General features: G+C 39.7%; 1 protein-coding gene across 2 annotated transcripts; it reads left to right on the top strand.

The window, feature by feature from the left end:
• Positions 1–3,377: 3,377 nt before the first annotated feature.
• On the top strand, positions 3,378–20,044 carry npm1b (nucleophosmin 1b). Of its 2 annotated transcripts, XM_008290933.1 has the most exons (11): positions 3,378–3,453; positions 3,766–3,848; positions 5,467–5,586; positions 5,753–5,846; positions 6,279–6,370; positions 6,517–6,584; positions 6,769–6,832; positions 11,148–11,246; positions 15,515–15,610; positions 15,698–15,772; positions 16,936–20,044. In XM_008290933.1, exons 1-11 carry the CDS (start codon positions 3,405–3,407, stop codon positions 16,987–16,989), a joined length of 894 nt encoding a protein of 297 aa, XP_008289155.1. In that variant the 5' UTR covers positions 3,378–3,404; the 3' UTR covers positions 16,990–20,044. The 2 variants fall into 2 exon arrangements, with proteins under 2 accessions (XP_008289155.1, XP_008289163.1); XM_008290941.1 differs by lacking the exon at positions 11,148–11,246.
• The last annotated feature ends 272 nt before the right edge of the window (positions 20,045–20,316 follow it).

Below are 20,316 nucleotides of genomic sequence, written 5' to 3'. Positions count from 1 at the left end.
CTTCAAAGATGTATAATTTTATGTAAAGGTGTACTATGGAAGAGCTTGTTTTCATAAATGTTCTGTGAAAAAACATTTGCGAACCACTAAGCAAAACCAGGGATGCCAGTTTTTGCTACCAGCTTCAAATAAGATTCATGTATACTTTAAATAATCTAATTTTTAAATAATAAAAATTGTATTTAATAGTAGCTTGAATGACCAACCCTTTAAATAGTACAGGAGCAGAAATGCAGATGAAGGGGAAAAGTTACCCCATAAAGTCACACCATACCCAGCATACATAACTAATAATAATCCGACCGAATCTGCTGTCTGTGTTGTTAAAAATTCTGTCCATGTTTAGCTTCGTGGTAACTTCTCTGACTACAGACACTCAAATGGATTCGGCTGCTGTCTGATGCTGCAAGTATTTAATGGACGAAGAAGAAAGACTTCTACAAACAGCCCCGAGCAACGAGTTAAACATCAACCCCTGTTTTTGTCAAAGCCTGGATTACAGGAATTATTGGTGACTCTTATGAATCAGGCCCGTTACAGACTCTGTCTTCGTCACAGTGAAGTTTTATTTTTGTTTTATGTTATATTTTGGGATTGATGTAAACATGTCAAGCAGTAAATGAGGTGAAACTCAACTTAGATGAAAGTTTATGGACCAGTGTTGCTGCTGAAATGTGGTCAGACTTTGCCAAAAATCTGTTTAACATATATGTTTAGTTTTTGTTTTTTTTAAATAAGGGACTCAGTGCCAGAGAGAGTGTGTAAAAATTATTTAATTAACCAACATTATTCTGATGATGCATCTCCTAGCTTGTATGTTTTTGCTGGGATTCTTTACAAGTGACCAAAAACAAACATAAAAAAACAAAAAAAGACAGACTGATCCGCATAGAAAGTATCAATTTAATCTCTCCTTGCAGAAGACTGAAAGCCTTTTTGTTTCATTCACACACAAATCCAACAAATAAAAAAGTCTCATCCATGATTAAAAATACACACACAACTAGGAAACACTGAATCTGGAAAATCATTTTAAATGCTGGTTAGCTGTATCACATGCTGGTAGTTTTGCTGGTTTGTAGATCTAGGAAACTTGGAGCAATTAAAAAATGTGGTCATGTACTGAAATTGTAGTTATATTAAGCCCGGGTTAAAGATAAATCAGTGTTTGTGTCTGGCATTCCAAAATCAAAGTTTGTCCACAAATCTGTGTCACTTTGAGTTTTACGTGAACCAACATGAGGTGTCATAGAAATGTGTGTTTTATGAAATAGGTTAAAAGGCTGATTTTATAGGCGATTGCTGTAAAAGTATTTTTCTGGTGATGCCACTGTTTTTTTTTAGTAAGTCATCGCGTATTGGATACATGGTTTGACTGCAACTGTCAGCTGCTCGAGCTGGAAAATTCAGAGGCATCGAGTCGCTTCCAGCTGAGTCAAGTGAAGAATGAAGAATTCTTTCTGCGGTCTGACAACGTTCAGAACAAACTCTGCCTGCTGACGTGACACACTGCCACCACTCCTGTGCTCTCTCCTACAGTTGCACATGCTGTATATGCACATGTTTGCATGTTACGGCCGCACATTGTCATGTTTACATACAACAGCGGATGCAGGGACAGCAGCAAGCACACACATACTAACACACGCACAAAAATACTTATGTATGTAATGTGCAATTACTGATAAGGCCATAACAATAATAACAATTAGGGAAAGAGAATGCATTATATGTTAACCAGTATAGTAAAACTATTCTGATGCATTTGGAAACAGAAGCAAATACCTTGAATTTTGATAAAGAATATACACATTTTAAAGTGGCGCTGTGGTGACAGAAGATGATAGAGATAAAGACTCACATGAAAGGTTGATTTCTGCTAGGCATGTGACAAAAAGGCAGCGGAAGTGTTCAGTTCTAGCCTGTGTGATTGTAAGAACCTGCCTTTCTGCAGTGCGTTCCCATTACGATGCAGGCATGCTACGCTGATGTTGAGAGCGGGGCGAAGAAATCAAAAGTATGTGAGAGTGTCAAAACATCAAAAGACAGTGCTGACACGAAAGGAATGACAATGAAATGTTTTACCATCCCTTGTCTGTGTACTACTTACAGTTAAGCCAAAACTGCTAACACTCATGCCAAATGCTGATTATAGTGAATTTTTATTATTTTATTTTCCTAATGCTAATTTCTATCACTCATCAGGACATTTTAATATATACAGAATGAAAATAGCTGAACGATTAGTTCTGTTGTCAGTCTAGGGCAAGTCATAGCTACAGCCAAAGGGCTAAGTGATCTTAATATTAGGGTTCCTCACTGAAATAGAGTTGTGCATTGAATCCACATTTTCAAGTGCCAGTGCCAAGTAGTGCAAAGTAATGATGGTATAGTGAGAAGAATCAAGGATCAACACCAAAACCATCAATCTGAATAATCTTGGTACCCACATCTAAAGGCAAGACACTCCAGCAGACCCTGCACGAGGCTGGTGTCCATGGACGCTGACCATGGAGTCTGCTTCTCCAAGACAGACGCATAAAAGCTTGTCTAGTTCTTGCAAAAGTTCGCTTGGACATAAAACTGAGCTTTTGGTTGTTATTTCATTGGAGAAAAACAAGTGTTTGGACACATGTCTGTGGCTTTGGTAAAAGAGAAGTATTTAACCCCATGAACACCATCCACACTGTTGGGTATGGTGATGAGAGTGTGATGCTTTGGTGGTGTTTATCAGCTGATAGTCTGGGAGGCCTGGTCAAAGTAAACAGTATCATGAGAGAAGAGGAAGAAATGAAGAGTCCAGACCTGAATCCCATCAGGAATCTGTAGAGGAGCTGATGGCCAGAGTGATAGCGAGGAAGCCCTCCAACCTCAAAGACCTGGAGAATGTCACAAAAGAGGAGTGGTCCGGAATGCCAGTGGTGACATGCAGAAAACTTTTTGGAATTATAACGACGTTTTTTTGGTGGCAATGAATGCTTATTGAGTAGCACTATGAATAATTTAAGACAGGGCATTTTTGGAGGGTAAAAATATTAAAAAAAACCTACATAGTTCAAGATTTGCCATGAAGTTATCAATACTTCTGTGTGTTCTTGTTTATATAAATTCTACCCAGGTCTATGTATCAAGTATGAAGCAAAACTTCAAGCTTTTAATAAACTGTGATTATCATGGAGGGTTTTTTGTTGCATGTATTGTTTTCTAGAAAGCTCTTTCCAATCTACACTACAACAACTCCATCTAGTGTTCATCCATCAGAACACTCACTTTTCTTTGTCCCGCCTACTTTTCAAATCTTATTGGCTAAGATGCTGACGACGTTGGTGACGTACTGCCTTCCCATTGGTTCGCGGATTTGTCCGTCACGGCAGTTTACGGAAGTGTAACCACCCACTACAAAGATGGAGGACGATATCTCAGATTTGAGCAGACCACAAATGTACTTGTTTGGTGAGCTCGCTTATTCTGACAAACCTGAAATTATTTGGTCGCACAATCAGTTTTACCGCCATGTTCTCACGCACAAGTAGCCACTGGACAATTTTAGGTGGGGGAAGTTAGCGAAATAGCTGGCTAGCCTGCTTGCCCCCACTCGCGCCAATTCAGCTCTTTTGTTAGCTAGTCGACAGGACATGTAGATACATGTGCTAAAGCAAGAGTATACGCCAGTGTCTTCAACAGTTTTGTGCATTTGTGCTAGTTTGCTCAAGATAAGTGCAAACATAAGGTTGGTGACACGTCGCACGTAATGTTTTCCCTCAGGTTGTACCTTGAAATCGGACAGACGGGAGTTCAAAGTTGACGTAGACGACGATGATACGGAACAGCAGCTGTCACTCAAAGCAGTAAGAAACACGCTTTACATTAACTTGAAACATGGTTGATGCAGCTCAGTAACGCAGGTGCTGATGCTTAAAAGTGAAAGATGGAAAAAGTTGAATGTATGATGCTGCACACTGTTGATATGCTCCAAACATTGGCTGCCCGGGGACCTCATGCGTTCATGTAGACCTGAGACACAGTTTGGACAAACGTTTGTGTTGTCTCTGCTGATGTTGGACATCTTCCTGTCTTTGTCTCAATTTAGAAAAGAAAATAGCTGTCAAAAATAGAGACATGCTGGCTTGGTGTTCATTACGTTGGACATTATTTGGTGAAAGCATCCACCTGCGATTTGCGTTTTAATTTTTAAATTTTCAATATTTATTGTGCAGTAGATTTAAAAACTGTGATGGATGGTTACCACATGAAACACAATAAAACTACTTCACACTTTAATGCAAGGATGATAACTCAGATATAATTTCTGTCCACATTTTTAAAATAGCATAGGCGATAGGACAACTGTCACAAACGCTATGACTGTAAGTGATACTACTTCTACTACTAACTCTAAAAGGAAAAAAATAGGATATTTCTCTTAACAATCAGTGATATTAAAACAGTTCATCCATGTTATTCATGTCTCAGGAGCAGCATCTAAGTATTGCACATTCTGAAATTAAGGTAAATAAAGTAATAAAAATGTAAAATAAATCCTTAGTTAGATGAACTGAATAATGTACACTATATACTAACCTGCAGCCGTTGTGATTTATTATTGATTTCAATTTTAAGCTGATTAATTGTTCAGCCCTAATTGGACTTCTTGTAATCGTTGCTGCTAATAGTTATTTTAAAATCATAGTTTTTTTTAAAGACTTTAAGACATGAGGAATCACAAATGATCAGAGATCAAATGTATGTCTTAGAATTTACCAGCTGTACCCTGAAAAACTTTGATATCTTTGCTGGAAAAGTGATTTAAACAGCTAGTAGTTTCCTGTCCAATGAATGTTCGATAGGCAATTATGAATAAAAGCTGAATGATAAGCCTCCCAAAAAAATCACAGTGGAATTATTTTGACAGATATTGTGTTATATTGCTCATTACTTTCTAAATGTATTTTCCACCATAAAATAAACAAAACATAAAAATGAAGATGTGGTACTTGTAGTGATCGGTACGAACCAATCATTCCCCCGTACGATCGGAGAATTTATCTTCCAGTCCTGGTCATCTCTGTAGCATCACAATGCTTCACTAAAAATGGTATGTTATGACAGATTTTACCTTCATCAAAAAGAAATGCAGCTCCTTTGATTTTGGAGATTGCTCTTGTCCACATTGCGACTTGGATGAATTGTTTATCCCTGTTTTTGAATCACCTGACCTGGAACTGTAATATTTAATTGTTATGACCAGTTATCTCAGAAACACTAACCAGAGGCAGTAATCTTGCAAAAGAACCTTATTTAAAAATTGCAATGATTGACCAGTTAAAACCTGAACTTGTGGTGTATCCGACTATTTTGTGCACTTAGAAAATAAAAGACAAATGGTAGCAGAAGTAGCATTAACAGAATGATGCTAAGACATGAAGGCAGTGTTGTGTGTTGTAGTCAGCTGTTCTGCTCTTCCAGGTTTGTCTAGGAGCCGAGGCGGAGGATAAGTTCCACATGGTGGAAGTTGAAGGCCTCACTTATGATGGGAAAACGACCAAAGTGCCACTAGTTGCCCTGAAACCTTCCGTCCTGCCCTCTGTGAGTCTTCACACTGTTATCAGATCATTTAATGCTTAAGATAATCACCAAAACTGGAAAGAAAGCATTCTCTCAGAATACATTGTAGGAATAGATTCAAATAGTATATTAATAGTTATTAAACTACTGATATTGTCATTGTAACTGCTACTCTTCTATTGTCCAGATGACTTTAGGTGGATTTGAGATTACTCCGCCAGTTACCTTCCGTCTCCAGTCTGGCTCTGGACCAGTTCACATCAGCGGGCAGCATTTTGTCAGTGAGTATTAAAGACAGCTTCCTTTGAAAATCAAGTCTTTAGCCTTGACAGAGATAACAGTTCATCATTAAAGTTAAGCACTTACCAACTGAGAACCATTTTGGGGAAAATTACCAAGTTGTTTCTTCCACTTTCTTCACAGAATGAGGCCTCGTTTACTCATTTCTGTTCCCATAAAGTATAAAAAGTACTCCAATTCTTCACGTCATTAGAACTACTGCGTTGATTAATAAACACAGACTTTTGAAACATCTTCTGCTGTAAGAATTTCACTGATTCATAGATAATACATTTGAAATCATGTGTTTTGTGTTATTAGTACAATACAGTAATTATGTGTGATTTAAATTCTATATCGGAGCTGTCCAAGTGAATGTGAAGCAAACAGAAATAATCTCTGTGCTGTGCCACTAACTCGTGTTTGCTTTGCAGGTGTGAAGGATTCAGAGGATGAAGAGGAGGAGAACAATACGTCTCCAGTGAAGCGGCCTGCAGCGCTGCTGTCGGGGAAGAAGCCTCCGTTGGTACTTATCTCGGTTTCTACTTTGGTGACATGGCTGCTTCCAACTCTTAGTTAATGGAAAGAAAAACCCTGTAAAACACCCAAAATATGTCCACTGTGAAACTGGAATAGTGTTTCTGACAAAATGGTACCTAACATTCCTTACAGAAAAAACTAAAGATGGATTCCGATGATGATGATGACGATGAAGAAGACAGTGATGAGGATGATGATGAGTATGATTTTATTTATGCTGAATTCTTATTGAAAATGTAAAAAATGTGAAAAATAACATTTTACTTTGCCTAAAATAGAAAAGTGAATATTGTTGTACATATCGTATGTGTGGAGATCGCCCTGTCCGATTACTGAGTAAATTCTCAGGAGTTCTGTTCCTGTTTTTTTTTTTTTTTTTTGCAGTGATGATGACAGTGATGAAAATGACGTCAAACCTCCGAAGAATTTTGGCAAAGTGCTCCAAAAAGTAAGCCTGGTCTGGTTTTTGATATTTACAAAAAATAATATCAAACATGTAGATGTTGGTGGTGCATCTGAAAGTTATTGATAGCAGCTGCAAGATACTGTAAACAATAAAGCCAATCTAGAGGGCTGCTTGGGTTTGATAAACACATGTGTGATTGTTTCAAACCGAACAGTGTGTAATAATGAGCAAGGATATAGATATAGAAAGCCTACATTAATATATCTGTGAAGATTCTCAGTCATCCAGGTCATGGCTGTAGCCACAAAAGATCCTAACAAACCTCTACGTGACAGGGGGAGCACGAACAACCCATATAACGGGGGGGAGCAGCAACAAACCCCCAATTGAAACGGAAACTCAGGTGTTAATGGCTCCTTTAGGATATAGGTATCTGGAACTCCCAACGAGTCAGTCAGAACTGAAGAAGCCTCTTGGATGACAGGTGGAACGTCTTCGAGAAACTCAAGGAAGTCCAGTTGCTGTGATTCGTCTATCATAATACATTAATATAGTTTACTGCATGTGTAGCAGTGCATTTGGATTTCCTCAAAGCAAACATCGCCCACTGTTGACCATATGTAAGACCACCAAACTCTGACTGCCATGATGTTAAGTAGTTTATTGTAGCTACAGTTTGCAACTCAAAGCTTTGAATGCAGAAGTCTTTACCTTTTTTTTGCCTCATCTTGGCAGGTGTAAATGGTGTTTTTTGAACTTGCCTGCAGGTTTTACTTCTTTGCTTTCAGTATCACCAAGTTTTGTTTATTTTGTAATTTTTTTTTTTTCGCTGTTTTCTTTGTTCCATTATTTCTACCAATATCCAGAACAAACTAAATATCCATCAGTTAATTTATTTAGGGTGTTTCCAATCCCTTCTTGTCCACCAGGTGTCAGGGTAGCCAATGGCTTCCGCTCACTTATTTTTCTGTGCAGAAGGAATTTCTCAGCCGCATGCCCACTCCCCTTTCGTTTCTACCACATCATTTAAACTTCCACAGACGATACGCTGTAGTAGCATTTCATTTCAGCAGGCCCTACCCATTCCTGCACTCACTGACCGTCCACCTCTTTGTATGAGACAAAACATGGAACTTTTTCATCCTGTTCGCTCATGTACCCACCTGTTTTCCAGGAGTAAAACACAGGGTCTGTGTAGTGTAATGATCGGATTTCTCCTCTGTAATCTGCTTGAATTCTCACCGTCTCACCAACAAGACCGCACTATGTTATGCTATACATGCACACACACACACACACACACTTAAAGGTACATATACGCACCGTAGACATGTACATTTAGGCTTGTAAATACGCATGCACAATCTGTACATATTAACAGTACAAATTCACAGATCACAAACACACACTAAATACAGTTTCACACACACACATACACACACTTCAGTTATGGGAAACATCTTCAACCATTTTTCTGAAACGCTGCATATCTTTGTCCCTCTGTCATCCCACTGTTAATATGATTGCTCCTTTTTATCGTTTCTCATGCCATTTCAGCTTTGCACCTGGCTTTTGCCTTTGAACACTTGTTTTGCGTGTTACCACAATCGCTTGCAAGTGTGTGGGTGCATGTGTGTGTATCTGCCTCATTTTTACGTCGGTGTCTGTTTGTGATTTCTTTCTTCTTCTTCTTCTTTTTTTTTTTTTTTTTAAAAGCACGCTATCCAAGTGCTAACTGTGCCAGGCAAAAGATCAAAGCAGGGCAGATGCACATACCTGCGACGTGAGCACCGATCCTTCCCTCAGGGTCAGATGACAGCTGAGCATTTCTGTCACCTGTTGATTTATTCTGTTGTCTTCTTTTCCAATTCCTCCTGCAACCCCACGCCCCCCTTCCCTCCATGACCTTAATCCTTTTCTTCACCCTTCTTCTCTGTAGCTTCATAGCTGCCCCGTCTCATTCTTTAACAATGAAAGCACAAAGATTTAAAAAGTAGGGCTGGGAGCAATTATTTTTGGACTTGTAATTCAGCTGTATTTCAGGATACATTTGCCTTCCTTTTGTGGTCAAACCTCTGTACTGTATTGAGTAGATACCAAAATGTGCACTGATTATCAGCTTCTTCACAATAATATCATTTACTTGTTTTTTGATCAGTTAGTTTTGATGAACGACCAATTAGGACACTTTAAAGTTCTAATACAGGTGCTTGTGTTAAACAACTTTATTAAGGGTCTTCTGGTGCTTCCTAAATCCTCCTATTCGTTGTCACAGGCAGGATTTCAAACTTCTAATCTTAACTTAATTTCCAGCTCAGTTATGCTTATCTAGAGGTGTGTCTGTGTTTATTTTTTTGTCACGTGACGCTGGATGAACGTTTTCTGCTCAGTGTGAAAGCAAACACACTTTCGGAGTTAATGTTCTGATTACAAAAAAAAAAGATCTTGGCCCTAATGTGGCCTAGATGTGGCATGTATTTAGATGTTCGAGTTCAGTTTGACAGCATTGCCATGACAAGTAAATCGGACGTCATCATGTGAGACATTTATCGTAAATTTGGCAACAGGGCAGCCTGGCAGCGAGACATGTAATTGGTCTTTCCAACAAGCTTGGACACAACAGGAAATCAGGAATCAGTTCTTACTCCCAGAAGTTTTTTGTGCTGAACTTCTCAGACAGCTCCAACAAAACCCTTAAGACTGCTTCTCTTTGTGTACATTATTCATGACAACTGCAAGCAGTCGTGCAGCTGACTTGCCAACTATTTTGAAAAAGGAACAAGCGAGACACACCAAGTGGGATAACAAGATAGAAACAGAATTGTGGTCATCGTGTACCGCGGACAAGGAGTTAAACAAGCAGATCTTCACTGTGCTGGAGACAGGTGTCTGACCTTTACAGCGGATCTCTCTACTTTTGATCTTCCCTTTTGTAACGTCTTCATGCAAATGTCAGACACCTTTCGTAAAAGTACATTAGAAAATACAAGACAGTTCCTGCACTTGTGTCTTGTCACATGTAAGAACAGCGTGAAACACAAAACTAACTCTTTGTCGTGTTCTTCGCCTGATGGTGATTGACTGGTGGAATAAGCACAGAGAAGGAGAGACAATAAACATCTCAGCTAATCATTATTCAAAATACAGATTGCATTCTGGAGACTCGGGAAGCTGAGTTTCTGTACTTGATTTTTTTTTGCTGATCTGTGAAAAGAAAAGCTTTGAAACTTCACTGTCACAGCCTTCCAGCATCTTGTATTGCAGGCATTGCTGTAGGGAATTGCATGTGTAATTGCCTTGTAGTAGTTGTGTCAACACAGGCAATTACACTTGCAGTCCATTCCAAGGTGAATAGCAGTGATTGCAAGAGAAGGGTTGGTGCTCAGGAAATGCAGGTACTTGCCTTGGCTATTACAAGGTAATTACACAGGTGACTGATAGCAATGGAAACCTGACGGGAAAACCTCCAGTGTCGAGAACAATATAAGGTTACTCTTGTTCCAAGTGCCTGATCAGTGAGGAATGACTCAGTATGTCAACAGTTCCTTCTGCAATTTCAGATGGCACTGATACTTAAGAAAAGTCATCTGCAATATGAGTTTTTGCTGACATGATGAATCAGAATAAACTGTTAAGGCTGCCACTGCGCTTTCAGCTTCTAGAATGACATTATGCTGCTATCCTTGTTGTTTTTTTATTGTATAATATAAATTTTTTTTTTGTTTACTTGGGTCTAAATACTTTTAAAAATAGCCTGCACGTGCAGCATTGATATCATTATGGCCTTACCGACGTGGGAGAAAATAATGTGAAGACCTAATTGGGAAAGACTCTGAGGAAAATTAATAGAAATTGCAAACATTACAGAATGTGGTTCGTATTACGTTACATGCCATTATAATTTGCCAGCCATAAAAGAGGCTTGGCAATTAGTGCTTTGATATGGGAGATTTCAAAACAACGTATAATAACAGCCACAATCCCAAAAGAGGCAGTTGTGTTAATATCTGACAGGAGGAGTTTCTCACAAGCCAAACGGTTCCAGCGCATGATTGCAGTGTACCTGGTTCAGTTCTAGCTGGGGACTTGTGTTGTATGTCATATCCTGCTCTCTTGCTCCATGTTTCCTGGTTGCCTCTTCACTTGGCTGTGCAGTAAAGGAAAAAAAACGCCCAAACATAATTTTAAAAGAACAAACTGACCAATAATTTAAACTGACCCACCTTAGCTGCAGTGCTTGCATTGGTCAATCAGCATGTGATTAACTGTCTATAATCAAATTAGTTGACATTTTCAGAGCTTTCAATGCAGTGATAGTTTTTGATTTATTTACGAGGGATGATGTTTGTTTCCTCAGAGTCCAGAGTCTTCACTTAAGAAGCCCAACAAGACTCCAGGGAAACAAAATGGCCCTGCAGGAAAACCCTCAGGATCAGCAGTCAAACCACAGAATAAGGTATGAAAAGGCTGCATTGCCTGCACATCTTTGTTGACATGTGGTTGGCTTGTTATTTAGAATACATGGTTGACTGCTATTATACTGTGGAACATGTGTCAGCTATGTTAAAGAGGGTTTGTTAAGACAAACAGATAACAGTGTGTTAGACCTTAAAATGAATACATTAAGAAGAATTCATTGAAGTAAGAAGGCCAAAGATCATGGTTACAGCACGCCTCATTAACCATCTAAGTCTAATTAGCCTGCAAATAATGTAACTACATTTGTGTAGCAGTCCAGATTACGTCTGCAGTTACAAAACCAGCGGCTCTGTTCCAAATGAAAAGCAACAAGTCACTCTCAGAAGTCTGAGAGTTTTAAAGAAGACTAAAACAAAAATGCATACACCTATATGATGTGTCATTCAGAAGGAAGTCTGATGAACGAGTAGCATGTTATTTAATCTGGCGTGTCATGATTTGTGCAGAAAAGAAAGTAATTCTCTTCAGAATATCGCAGTGAGCAACATATTTCAAACCTCCTTTTCCTTTGCAAAAAAAAAAAAAGAGAGATGGACCTCCCACGACTTACAGCAGGTTTGAAGGGAAAACCCGATGAGGCCTGCAAGCAATACGTGTTACGCAATGTAGTGCACATACGAAATAATAAGTACATGAAAACCCTGTAGAAACAATTTAAACGTTTGCATTAGTTTTACTCAAACCTGAGCCTGAACAGACAGAGGTTGTCTCACCTAAGATGATTGTTTGCATTTTTTGCCATTAAGAATTTAAAAATATATATAGAAAGTTTTCATTTATGTTTTTTTTTTTTTTTTTTTTTAAACTTGGAGAACCTTCCCATTCCAAAGCCAAGGAATGTGATAAATGCACGTTGCAATTAGCTCAACCTGATAGTTAATTTCTTGGATGGAATGTCTTGGACGGCCGCCTCTCAAAACCCAAAGCTTGAACTCTGTCTGTCTTTAAGCAAACACACCTGACCTCTAAACAGGTTTCCTGGGGCAAGGTTTAAACCGGTGACCCCTGGGCTTGACCCCGCTGTCTTGAGTTGCAGCCACCTTTGATGCCCCTCACCCCTCTTTGGCTTGCATACACATCAGGGAAAACAAATTGGCAAGCTTTTCTGCAAGTTTACACATTTCACACAGCACGTTACTGTGAAAGTAAATACTTGGACAGAAAGTCAGTGCAGATAAGGCGCTATGTGTTGGCATGCTGGCTGCTTGTGTGATAAAATATTGCCTACACTGAGGGCGCAACCTCTGGTGCTCACTTCCACACTCAGGGCGCATGAGAAAATCAGCCATTTCTTGTCTGACGTCTTGACAGAAGGCTTAGTGATTTTTGTCACGTTAAGCACCAAGCCACAGGATTGCTAAACTCCTGAGGCGAGAGAGTGATTCTCCCGAAGGGCAGCGTTTTTGCTATGTGGGTGAGTGCAGCAGATTCTGCGGTGGCTGTTGTCCAGACATAACACAGTGGCTCTTGAAATGCTCTTGGGGATTAGCCAATGGGCAAATGAACCACGAAACCATCCCGCCAGTTTAACTTTCTGGCCCTTTGGTGCTTTGACTGCTCCCATCCCCTCTCCACTTCTTCACAACTGTTCCCTCTCTACAACCTCTTCACACCCCTCACTTCCTGGACACACCCTCTCCCAATTGCTCTCATTACCAGCGTTTGATGTCTGGTGCAGCTTGCGCTTCCAGATGCCCCTGAGGAGCGAGGAAGCGGGCGTGGATGTCTGTTTTTTTCTTTCCTAAATGCAGGTGACTGGTCATTAGATTGGCTTGTCAGATCTGTTGCCAGTGCCGCAGTTCTCACTTCTCACAGCCCAGCATGCAGCTCTCGTGTAAAATGCTCGACATGAGAACCAGCTAACTCGAGCTGTGCTGATCTGAAGGAACTTTATCTTGCAGCTGGTGTCCTTTGATTGATGGGTTTGGAGTAATTGATGCCTTCAAGCACACGTCACAGTTGTAAAGTTGTTAACCACTTCACTCAGCCTTATCCCAAAAGGGTGTGAGTCATTGTTTTAGCGACTGATTGACATGTGTTACAGCAGGTGCCTATCTTGTTAGTGCTTATTTATTTCTCCTGCGAGTGGAAAGATGTTTGCTTCTTATGACGTTACAATTTGGACCAGAGAAATATCTAAAAGACCAACCCATGCACTCGTATGTACATCTGTAGGATTCACCAGATGAGGGTCACAGTTCCCAGGGCTCTGGCATTTTTCCCCAGACGTTGGCCTCCGAGGTTCTCATTCCAACAAAATGACAATTACTATCCCTGGACAGACCTGATGAGCAAAGGTGTCACAACCATGTGTTTGCACTGGATTGAAGACGAGAGATTGCATCAAATGATAGCGTGCTTGTGATTAAGTTCCATGTCTCATGGCATCTGTAATCAGTGTCTGGCCCAGATGAAAAAGCTTGCTGGCTTTGTGTGTTTATCAGCTGTTTCAGGTCCACAGCTGGCCTTTTGGAAGTAGAGAGCTGCCCGTAAATAATAAATACGTAGTGCATTTGTCTGGCCAGGAGCCAACAGCATATGTTTTTTTTTTTTTTTTGTAGTGTGGTATGTTTGTGTCAAGGTTTTGCTCATTTTATCCCTTTTGATCTCTGCTATAAAATGCAGCTCTCTTGGGGACAGGGACAGATCATTCCTCTTTCTTTTTTAACAAGAGGCCACATTTATCTTGTTTTGATGATTCCTCTCTTTCACAGCCTGAGGGTTGCTGATGTAGTTTTGAGGAATCAAGTTGTAACACATGACATGTTTTCATTGCTTTTGTTTAAAAAACATTAGTACTAGTGTTGGGTATAGAGAACAAGGTCTGCTACTGAATCGGTGCCTAGAACTGGTCCACTTTGAGTCTGACCTGTTGTGCTGTTGCCTGCATTGTGGCGATACCTCCCTGAGAGAAATCACAGCTTTTTGTGTCTGCAGTGTGGCAGATCAGAGCAGCGCTTTAGCAGAGTGTGTATTCTTTATTCAGTTCTATACTTTTTAATCACAGACTTTGCTCTCAGCATATTTGCTGTCGTATCTTACTCAACTTATCTGAAATCAGTTGGGACCAGCAGACAAGAACTGTTGTGAGGAAGCAGAATTTTGAGTTAAAACAGCTAAAATCTAAGTAATAGCCATAAAAAAAGTGCACAGTAGGAATGAAGTCCCTAATCCTGAAGGTGTCTGTGTCAATCTAGAGGTATAAAAAGCAGAAACAATAAGCAACCAAACAGAAATACAATTAGTGGCCAAGTTGCTCTTGAGGTTTTTGTGTTTTTTGACTCGGTGAAGTGCTGCTCCACATGTGTTTTCTGTCGTCTTTCGAATGCGTTTCTGGCTATCAATGAAACCCTGCAATTTCACTGGATTCCTCACTGGCCTTGCATGTAGGGACAAGCTCCATGGCTTGTGTAACATGCAGTCACAGCATATGGCGTGTGTTGTTGTTGTGTCACAGTCAGACACTTTCTAATTAAGGGGGCTCTGGGCCCTCGGCTGCCCAGGTCTGGACACACCTATGGGCCTTCTAGTTCATGCTGCTCTCATCCTTACAAGCTGGAGGAGTCTTTGCCTTTCAAAATACCACTTCTAATGTCACCAGAAGCATAAAGCAGCACTGCTTGCGACAGTACTGTTTTCATCGACCATTTGTACGTGTGTACAGAAAACATGTCATGTTACTGGTCGAAGTCATTAAGTTAGTAACTTGTTTAAAAACCAGCCCAGAAGCAATAAAGATGCTCTTTGACCTTTTTTCCCTTGAATTCAGTCATTAGAATTTTCCATCAATGGAAAAACACGTTCAAAAAACAATCTGTATTGCTCATTGGAGAGTCAGGGCTACTCCTCTCCTGCTAGCAAACAATAAAACCATAATTTGTACCTGATGTATTTGTAAAAAAAAAAAAGATGGTGTAATTAGGCTAGAATTTGTTGTCCTTTCTAAATCTTTTATCTTCTTCCAGCTGGTTGCCCACGCCAAGCCTGTAAACACAGACCCAGACTAAATGGGTCACGATAGGGCTGCAGCCCAGACTGGCTTATTGGTCAGCAAATGAATCCACCAGCATGTTAGAAGCAACTTTTTGTTGCGTTTGAATGGGAACACAGGAAAAAACAACAGTCTAATAAAAGGGAAAACACTGTGACATAATTTAGCTGTCGTTTTTTATCTACAGCTCTATAAATCTGTCTGTATTTGACATATCAAACAGTGTGTCTTATCTAGCTGATGTCTTTTTTAAGACACCTGCCCCAGGAAAAGACAAACCCCAGGCTGGCCCTTCTAAATCTCCGTCTCTGACTGAGATTAAGAACAAGCTGTCAACGGCAGCCAAGGAGGTAAGGCTGTCATCCTCTTTTGCAAATGATCCCTCTTAATTGAGTGTCTGACTGCTAAGATGATGATTTAATGGTCTTTTTCTTCAGGGAAGAGGACTACCGAAGACAGAGCAGAAGTTTGAGAATTTCGTGAAGAGTTCTTTTAAAATCTCAGACAAAAAAGTAAGTAGTCGCTGCACTTGGTTTTGACAGTCAATACTGCCAGGAATCTGAGATTGATCTTATTTCAGGTCTTTAACTCTGACATCACATCAGATTTCTTGCCGTTTTGCAGTCTGTGCATTCAGTTTCATAAACACTCAGCCAATGGGAGTTGTTTACTCCCAAGTATCTAGAAATCTCCACTTGCAGATGTTATTAGCCATGGGCATATTTACACCAAACCTCATTTGAGCTTTAGGAGCTCTGCCATGATTGATAACCAGGAGTGCATTATTGTTTCTCACACTTGCCAGTATGCCTCAAATGTATCTCCAGCACAGTGTGTTCTCCTTGAATTATATTCATTTTGTGTCGGCGAGCTCTTACGAGATGGAATGGGAGTACACCTGCCAAGGCAAACTCTTTCTCAGTGATTTACTGGAGTGTGTCTTTTGTAGCTTTAATGAAGGGACTGGCGGTATGTGGATGGTACCAGTCTTTTTCACATTCAAGGCCTTTGACCAAATGCAGGACTTAAATCTTTTCTAATGCCGCTTGTCATTTTAGAAGAAAAACAGCATCCCCTGCACTTTGTTTTGCAAAGCATGAATTAATCACAGAAACGCGTTGGATGACCACTGCAGACTAAATGATTCCGGTCAACGTGTCAAACTGTAAATCTGTGGTTTCTGTATTAAAGCATCTGTTAGATGGTGATCATTTCAAACTAAAAAGCTATTTGAACCCTCATTTTGGATTTGCATTGAAGTGTTAAAATGTTAACTGTACAGCTATGAGAGCAGGTGAAAGCTCTTTAGAGCAGTGCAAGGGCTGGGTGGACAAGGGAAAGAGTGGGGGTGGAGTTGGGTCAGGGAGAGCTTGTTGATCCCAGTGTGTAGAAACATCTGTGGAAGTGCTTTGGTTTCATCAGCCAAGGCTGAGATCTGTCAGACCTGGAGCACCTAGTCATATACTCTGGTATGTACTGCTGCCCCCACCCAACCCCTCGTCGTTCCCCAACAGCCCCATCTAAACTCAGCGTTCCCACAGGCGAGACGCACAAAAGCATGTTGTAGTAAAAGTGAGTCATGTGTCTCATGGCAGTATAGCACTTCATTTAGATGATTTATAATTTCTTTCTTTCTTATTCCGGTGTTATCCCTCTCTCCCCTCACCTTCCTCAGGTGGTCAGAGATCTCTGGAGTTTTGTGCAAACACTGAAGATTGAGAAGAAGTAACGCACGCGTATGCTGAAGCATTTGTATGTTTTGCATCTTGCAAGAGATTTAAAGGCACAGTCGGCTCAATTTCCTACTCACCCATCTAGTCAGTACTGCGAAGGACTGTGATCAGAATGACTGAGTGCTGACTTTTGTTGAAGCCATTGATGCATAGATTCAAGTGTCATTTTTTTTAAAGATGCAAAGCACCTTATGGAGCTGTTTCACTCACAAACTCACTTATTTATGTTAAGCATGTTTAGCAGATGGCAGATTTTCACAAGGGGAAGTTGTGTATTTTTCTATAGATGGTCCCAGTCTGTAGCAACCATAGGGAGGAAAAGTACCAGCGCTGCCAGTTAGGTTCTGCAGATGTCCGTCGCTGTCTACAGGAAAGAAAAGTTCCCAACATTTGCGCCACCTGCAGGCAATAATTGTGGCACCTGCAGATTTTTATAGTTGCAATAATTAATTGATTAAAATATTAGCTTACAACAAAGCTCATGCTTGAAGTATTCAAAGCCAAAAACACATCAGGCATTAGACACAGAGATACCATCTTTGCAACAGTTTCCTTTCCTTTCAGACTATCAGGACTCACCAAAGACAAATATCCTACACATGAAATAGGGTAACTGCAGTTGTAAAACCTCATTGCCTGCAGGTGGTGTCACTGACAGATTAAAGAAGCCATCCCTTTTCTTGCCTGTATAGAGTGAGATTAGCATCACAACACCTCATGTTCAGCGTATACTGGCAGTGCAGGTTGCGCTGGAACTTTAGTTCCAGAGCCGTGAGTGTGAACCTGCTGCTTCTGCAGCGCTGTAATGTAATGATGTTTTTCGAAGATTGGTTTCAGGTGCTTCGCATCTGTGACACTGTTCTTCTCAAGTCAGTAATGCAATAGGAGATATTGCAGAATGTGCCTTTTTATCTCTACTGTAAACTGAGATAAATCAGATTCCCAATTTGTGTGAACTTGAGCAGCATATACAAGGGTGGTCAAGGCGGCCGAAATAAGAGTAAACTTCCATAGTTTTTCTATCTCTAGCCAGTAACAGTAAGTGTTGTTTTGTTGCTTTCCCTGCCGTCTGGATTTACAAAGCATTTAAGCTTGCAAGCATGCTAGCTGATTGTACATTAAAATTGTTTGGCATACTCTAATTGCTTCATTAATACATGCTTATATATAGTGTGATTACAGTTTTATGAATTGTGTCACTTGAGTCAATCAAAGCAACTCCTGCATCACAGAATGCAGCATTTTTGCCAGCAACACTGAGGGTTACATGTTTATCTCCAGCAGATGTGAAGTAAATAAGCAGAGTGATACAAGTGATTATGTAAAACATTTCACCAGAAACAAAATGCAATTTGAAAACAGTAAAATCCTAATACCAGCTGGGATGCGTGCAGCTGCAGCCTTGCTGTTGTTACATATCCGATGAGCAGACAAGACATGTTTGCATGTTTTTCTTACACACTTGGCAATCCTGGATGAAAGCAGTGTCATTCATAATGTTTTTTTTTGTTTTTTTTTAATACTTGTAAAAATGTACTTACGCCTTTACTGGTGTCATCTGAACTTGCAGCTTGCAAAAAGTCCACATCATGACTTCATATCAAGACCATTAACACTTGTCATAACCTGAGAAGGTATTCATTACAGTGATTACAGCCAAGAGCATTATGTGCTCTATAAAACCAGCACAGATGCCCCGACTAAAATGTTTTATAGTCGTATACATTATATACAACAGGTTCAAAACAAGGCAAATAGATTGTTAATTCCAAGTGTACATTTACGAGTTGGCACGAAAGCCGTTTTCAGTGTATTTCAATGTATTTTCATGCGCTGAAAACTGATTATAAGCAGGGTGTCTCATTTACTGCAGCATGATCATGAGGTATCGGAATATTACATTAGAGCAACATGACAATACCTTTACTAAAACCACAAAACTTTGCTGCTTCAACTAACTCAGTTAAAGTTAAAGTTGCCCTCTCTGTTTTTCTAAGTCTAATTATTACATGTCCTCTTGTAGTGAGGTTTCATTAGCAGCAGGTTCCCGTCCCTTAGCTTTTTGTTTTTTTTGCTTTGCATGAGTTCATGGCAGAATCCTTTGTCAGTGATTTTTAATACTTCTGTCATATCAAGACTTAATGAAAGTTTCTTTCTGTAAATAAATATCTTGCTGTTATTTACAAGTGCGGCAGCTGAACAATTAAGTTGATGCTTAATCTTCCCTTTTTACTCGCTGGTTTTGCAGCTTTGATTTGTTTTCACTTGAAATGTTCTTGTTTGGTCTAAAGCTGTTGTGAATAGAAACCCCCCTTTTTTTATATATATGTTTGAAATATTGTCCAATTTTTTGTTAACCTAATATTTTAGCCCTGCTGTTTGTCATCCTAAGTTTGTCATACTCTGGTTCTGTACTGAGGAGGTATGAATCCAGTACATGTCCCATGAAAAAGAGAGACTGTTGTTGATGTGTGCTGCATGTGACATTTATTTTTATCGACAGTTTTAGTTTGCAGCCAGCAGTACGTAGTCGAACCGCTTCTTATTTTTTTGTAATTAGATGATAGGCTTTGGCACATGATCTCTGTGCAGTGCTCCTTAGCTTGGTACAACACTGAATTTAGAAAAGTATTACACAGTGGTCATTTTCTGGATTATAAAGTTGTGGTAACCAGCCCTCGTATCAGACCAAAGTAGTCCTGAGATTTATTGATATTGTTATCTACTTTATCAATGCTGTGATCCCCTGTGTGTTTTATTGTGTTGCCTTGTGACTGTGACATGAAACATCCACTGTCAATCAGCAGGCATCTTCAATTTGAACTAACAAGAACTACGACGTACTGTATCCACAATAAGACCATCCAGTCTGTTAAAGAAAGTGAATTTTGTCCATTTTGTCAAACCTTACTGATTCGTTCGCTCATGTTTGCCGATGGTGCATATTCATTCATGGTTTATTGAGATCAACATATCCATCCTTGTTTTTTTTTTTTTTTTTTTTACCTACCTGTAACATTTACCTAAATAAATAAAATTGATTCTAGCTTGTTTCTTTCTACACTGTTTGTTTTGTCATCACTGTTTTTTATATGTCAACGATGCCGATCAAGAAAGACCATGTTCGTTTTCTATCGCTAAGGCACGTGATCAATAATTATTTTTTATCTTAGAGCATGAATGTTGGACTCATATTGAATACGGTACAGCTGAAGTGTAAATATGTGTTTTTATTGTTTTATGAGTTTGTCTTTTTTGGACTGTGTGTGTCACTATGGTATTCATTAATGTCAGATGAGGAGTCTTTTCTTATTCCTTCCAAT

This window comes from Stegastes partitus, unplaced genomic scaffold (genome assembly GCF_000690725.1).
Source record: "Stegastes partitus isolate 25-593 unplaced genomic scaffold, Stegastes_partitus-1.0.2 Scaffold16, whole genome shotgun sequence".
Classification (NCBI taxonomy): domain Eukaryota; kingdom Metazoa; phylum Chordata; class Actinopteri; family Pomacentridae; genus Stegastes; species Stegastes partitus.
Note: the sequence above shows the minus strand (reverse complement) of the source record. Positions and strands in the feature narration are given on the sequence as shown.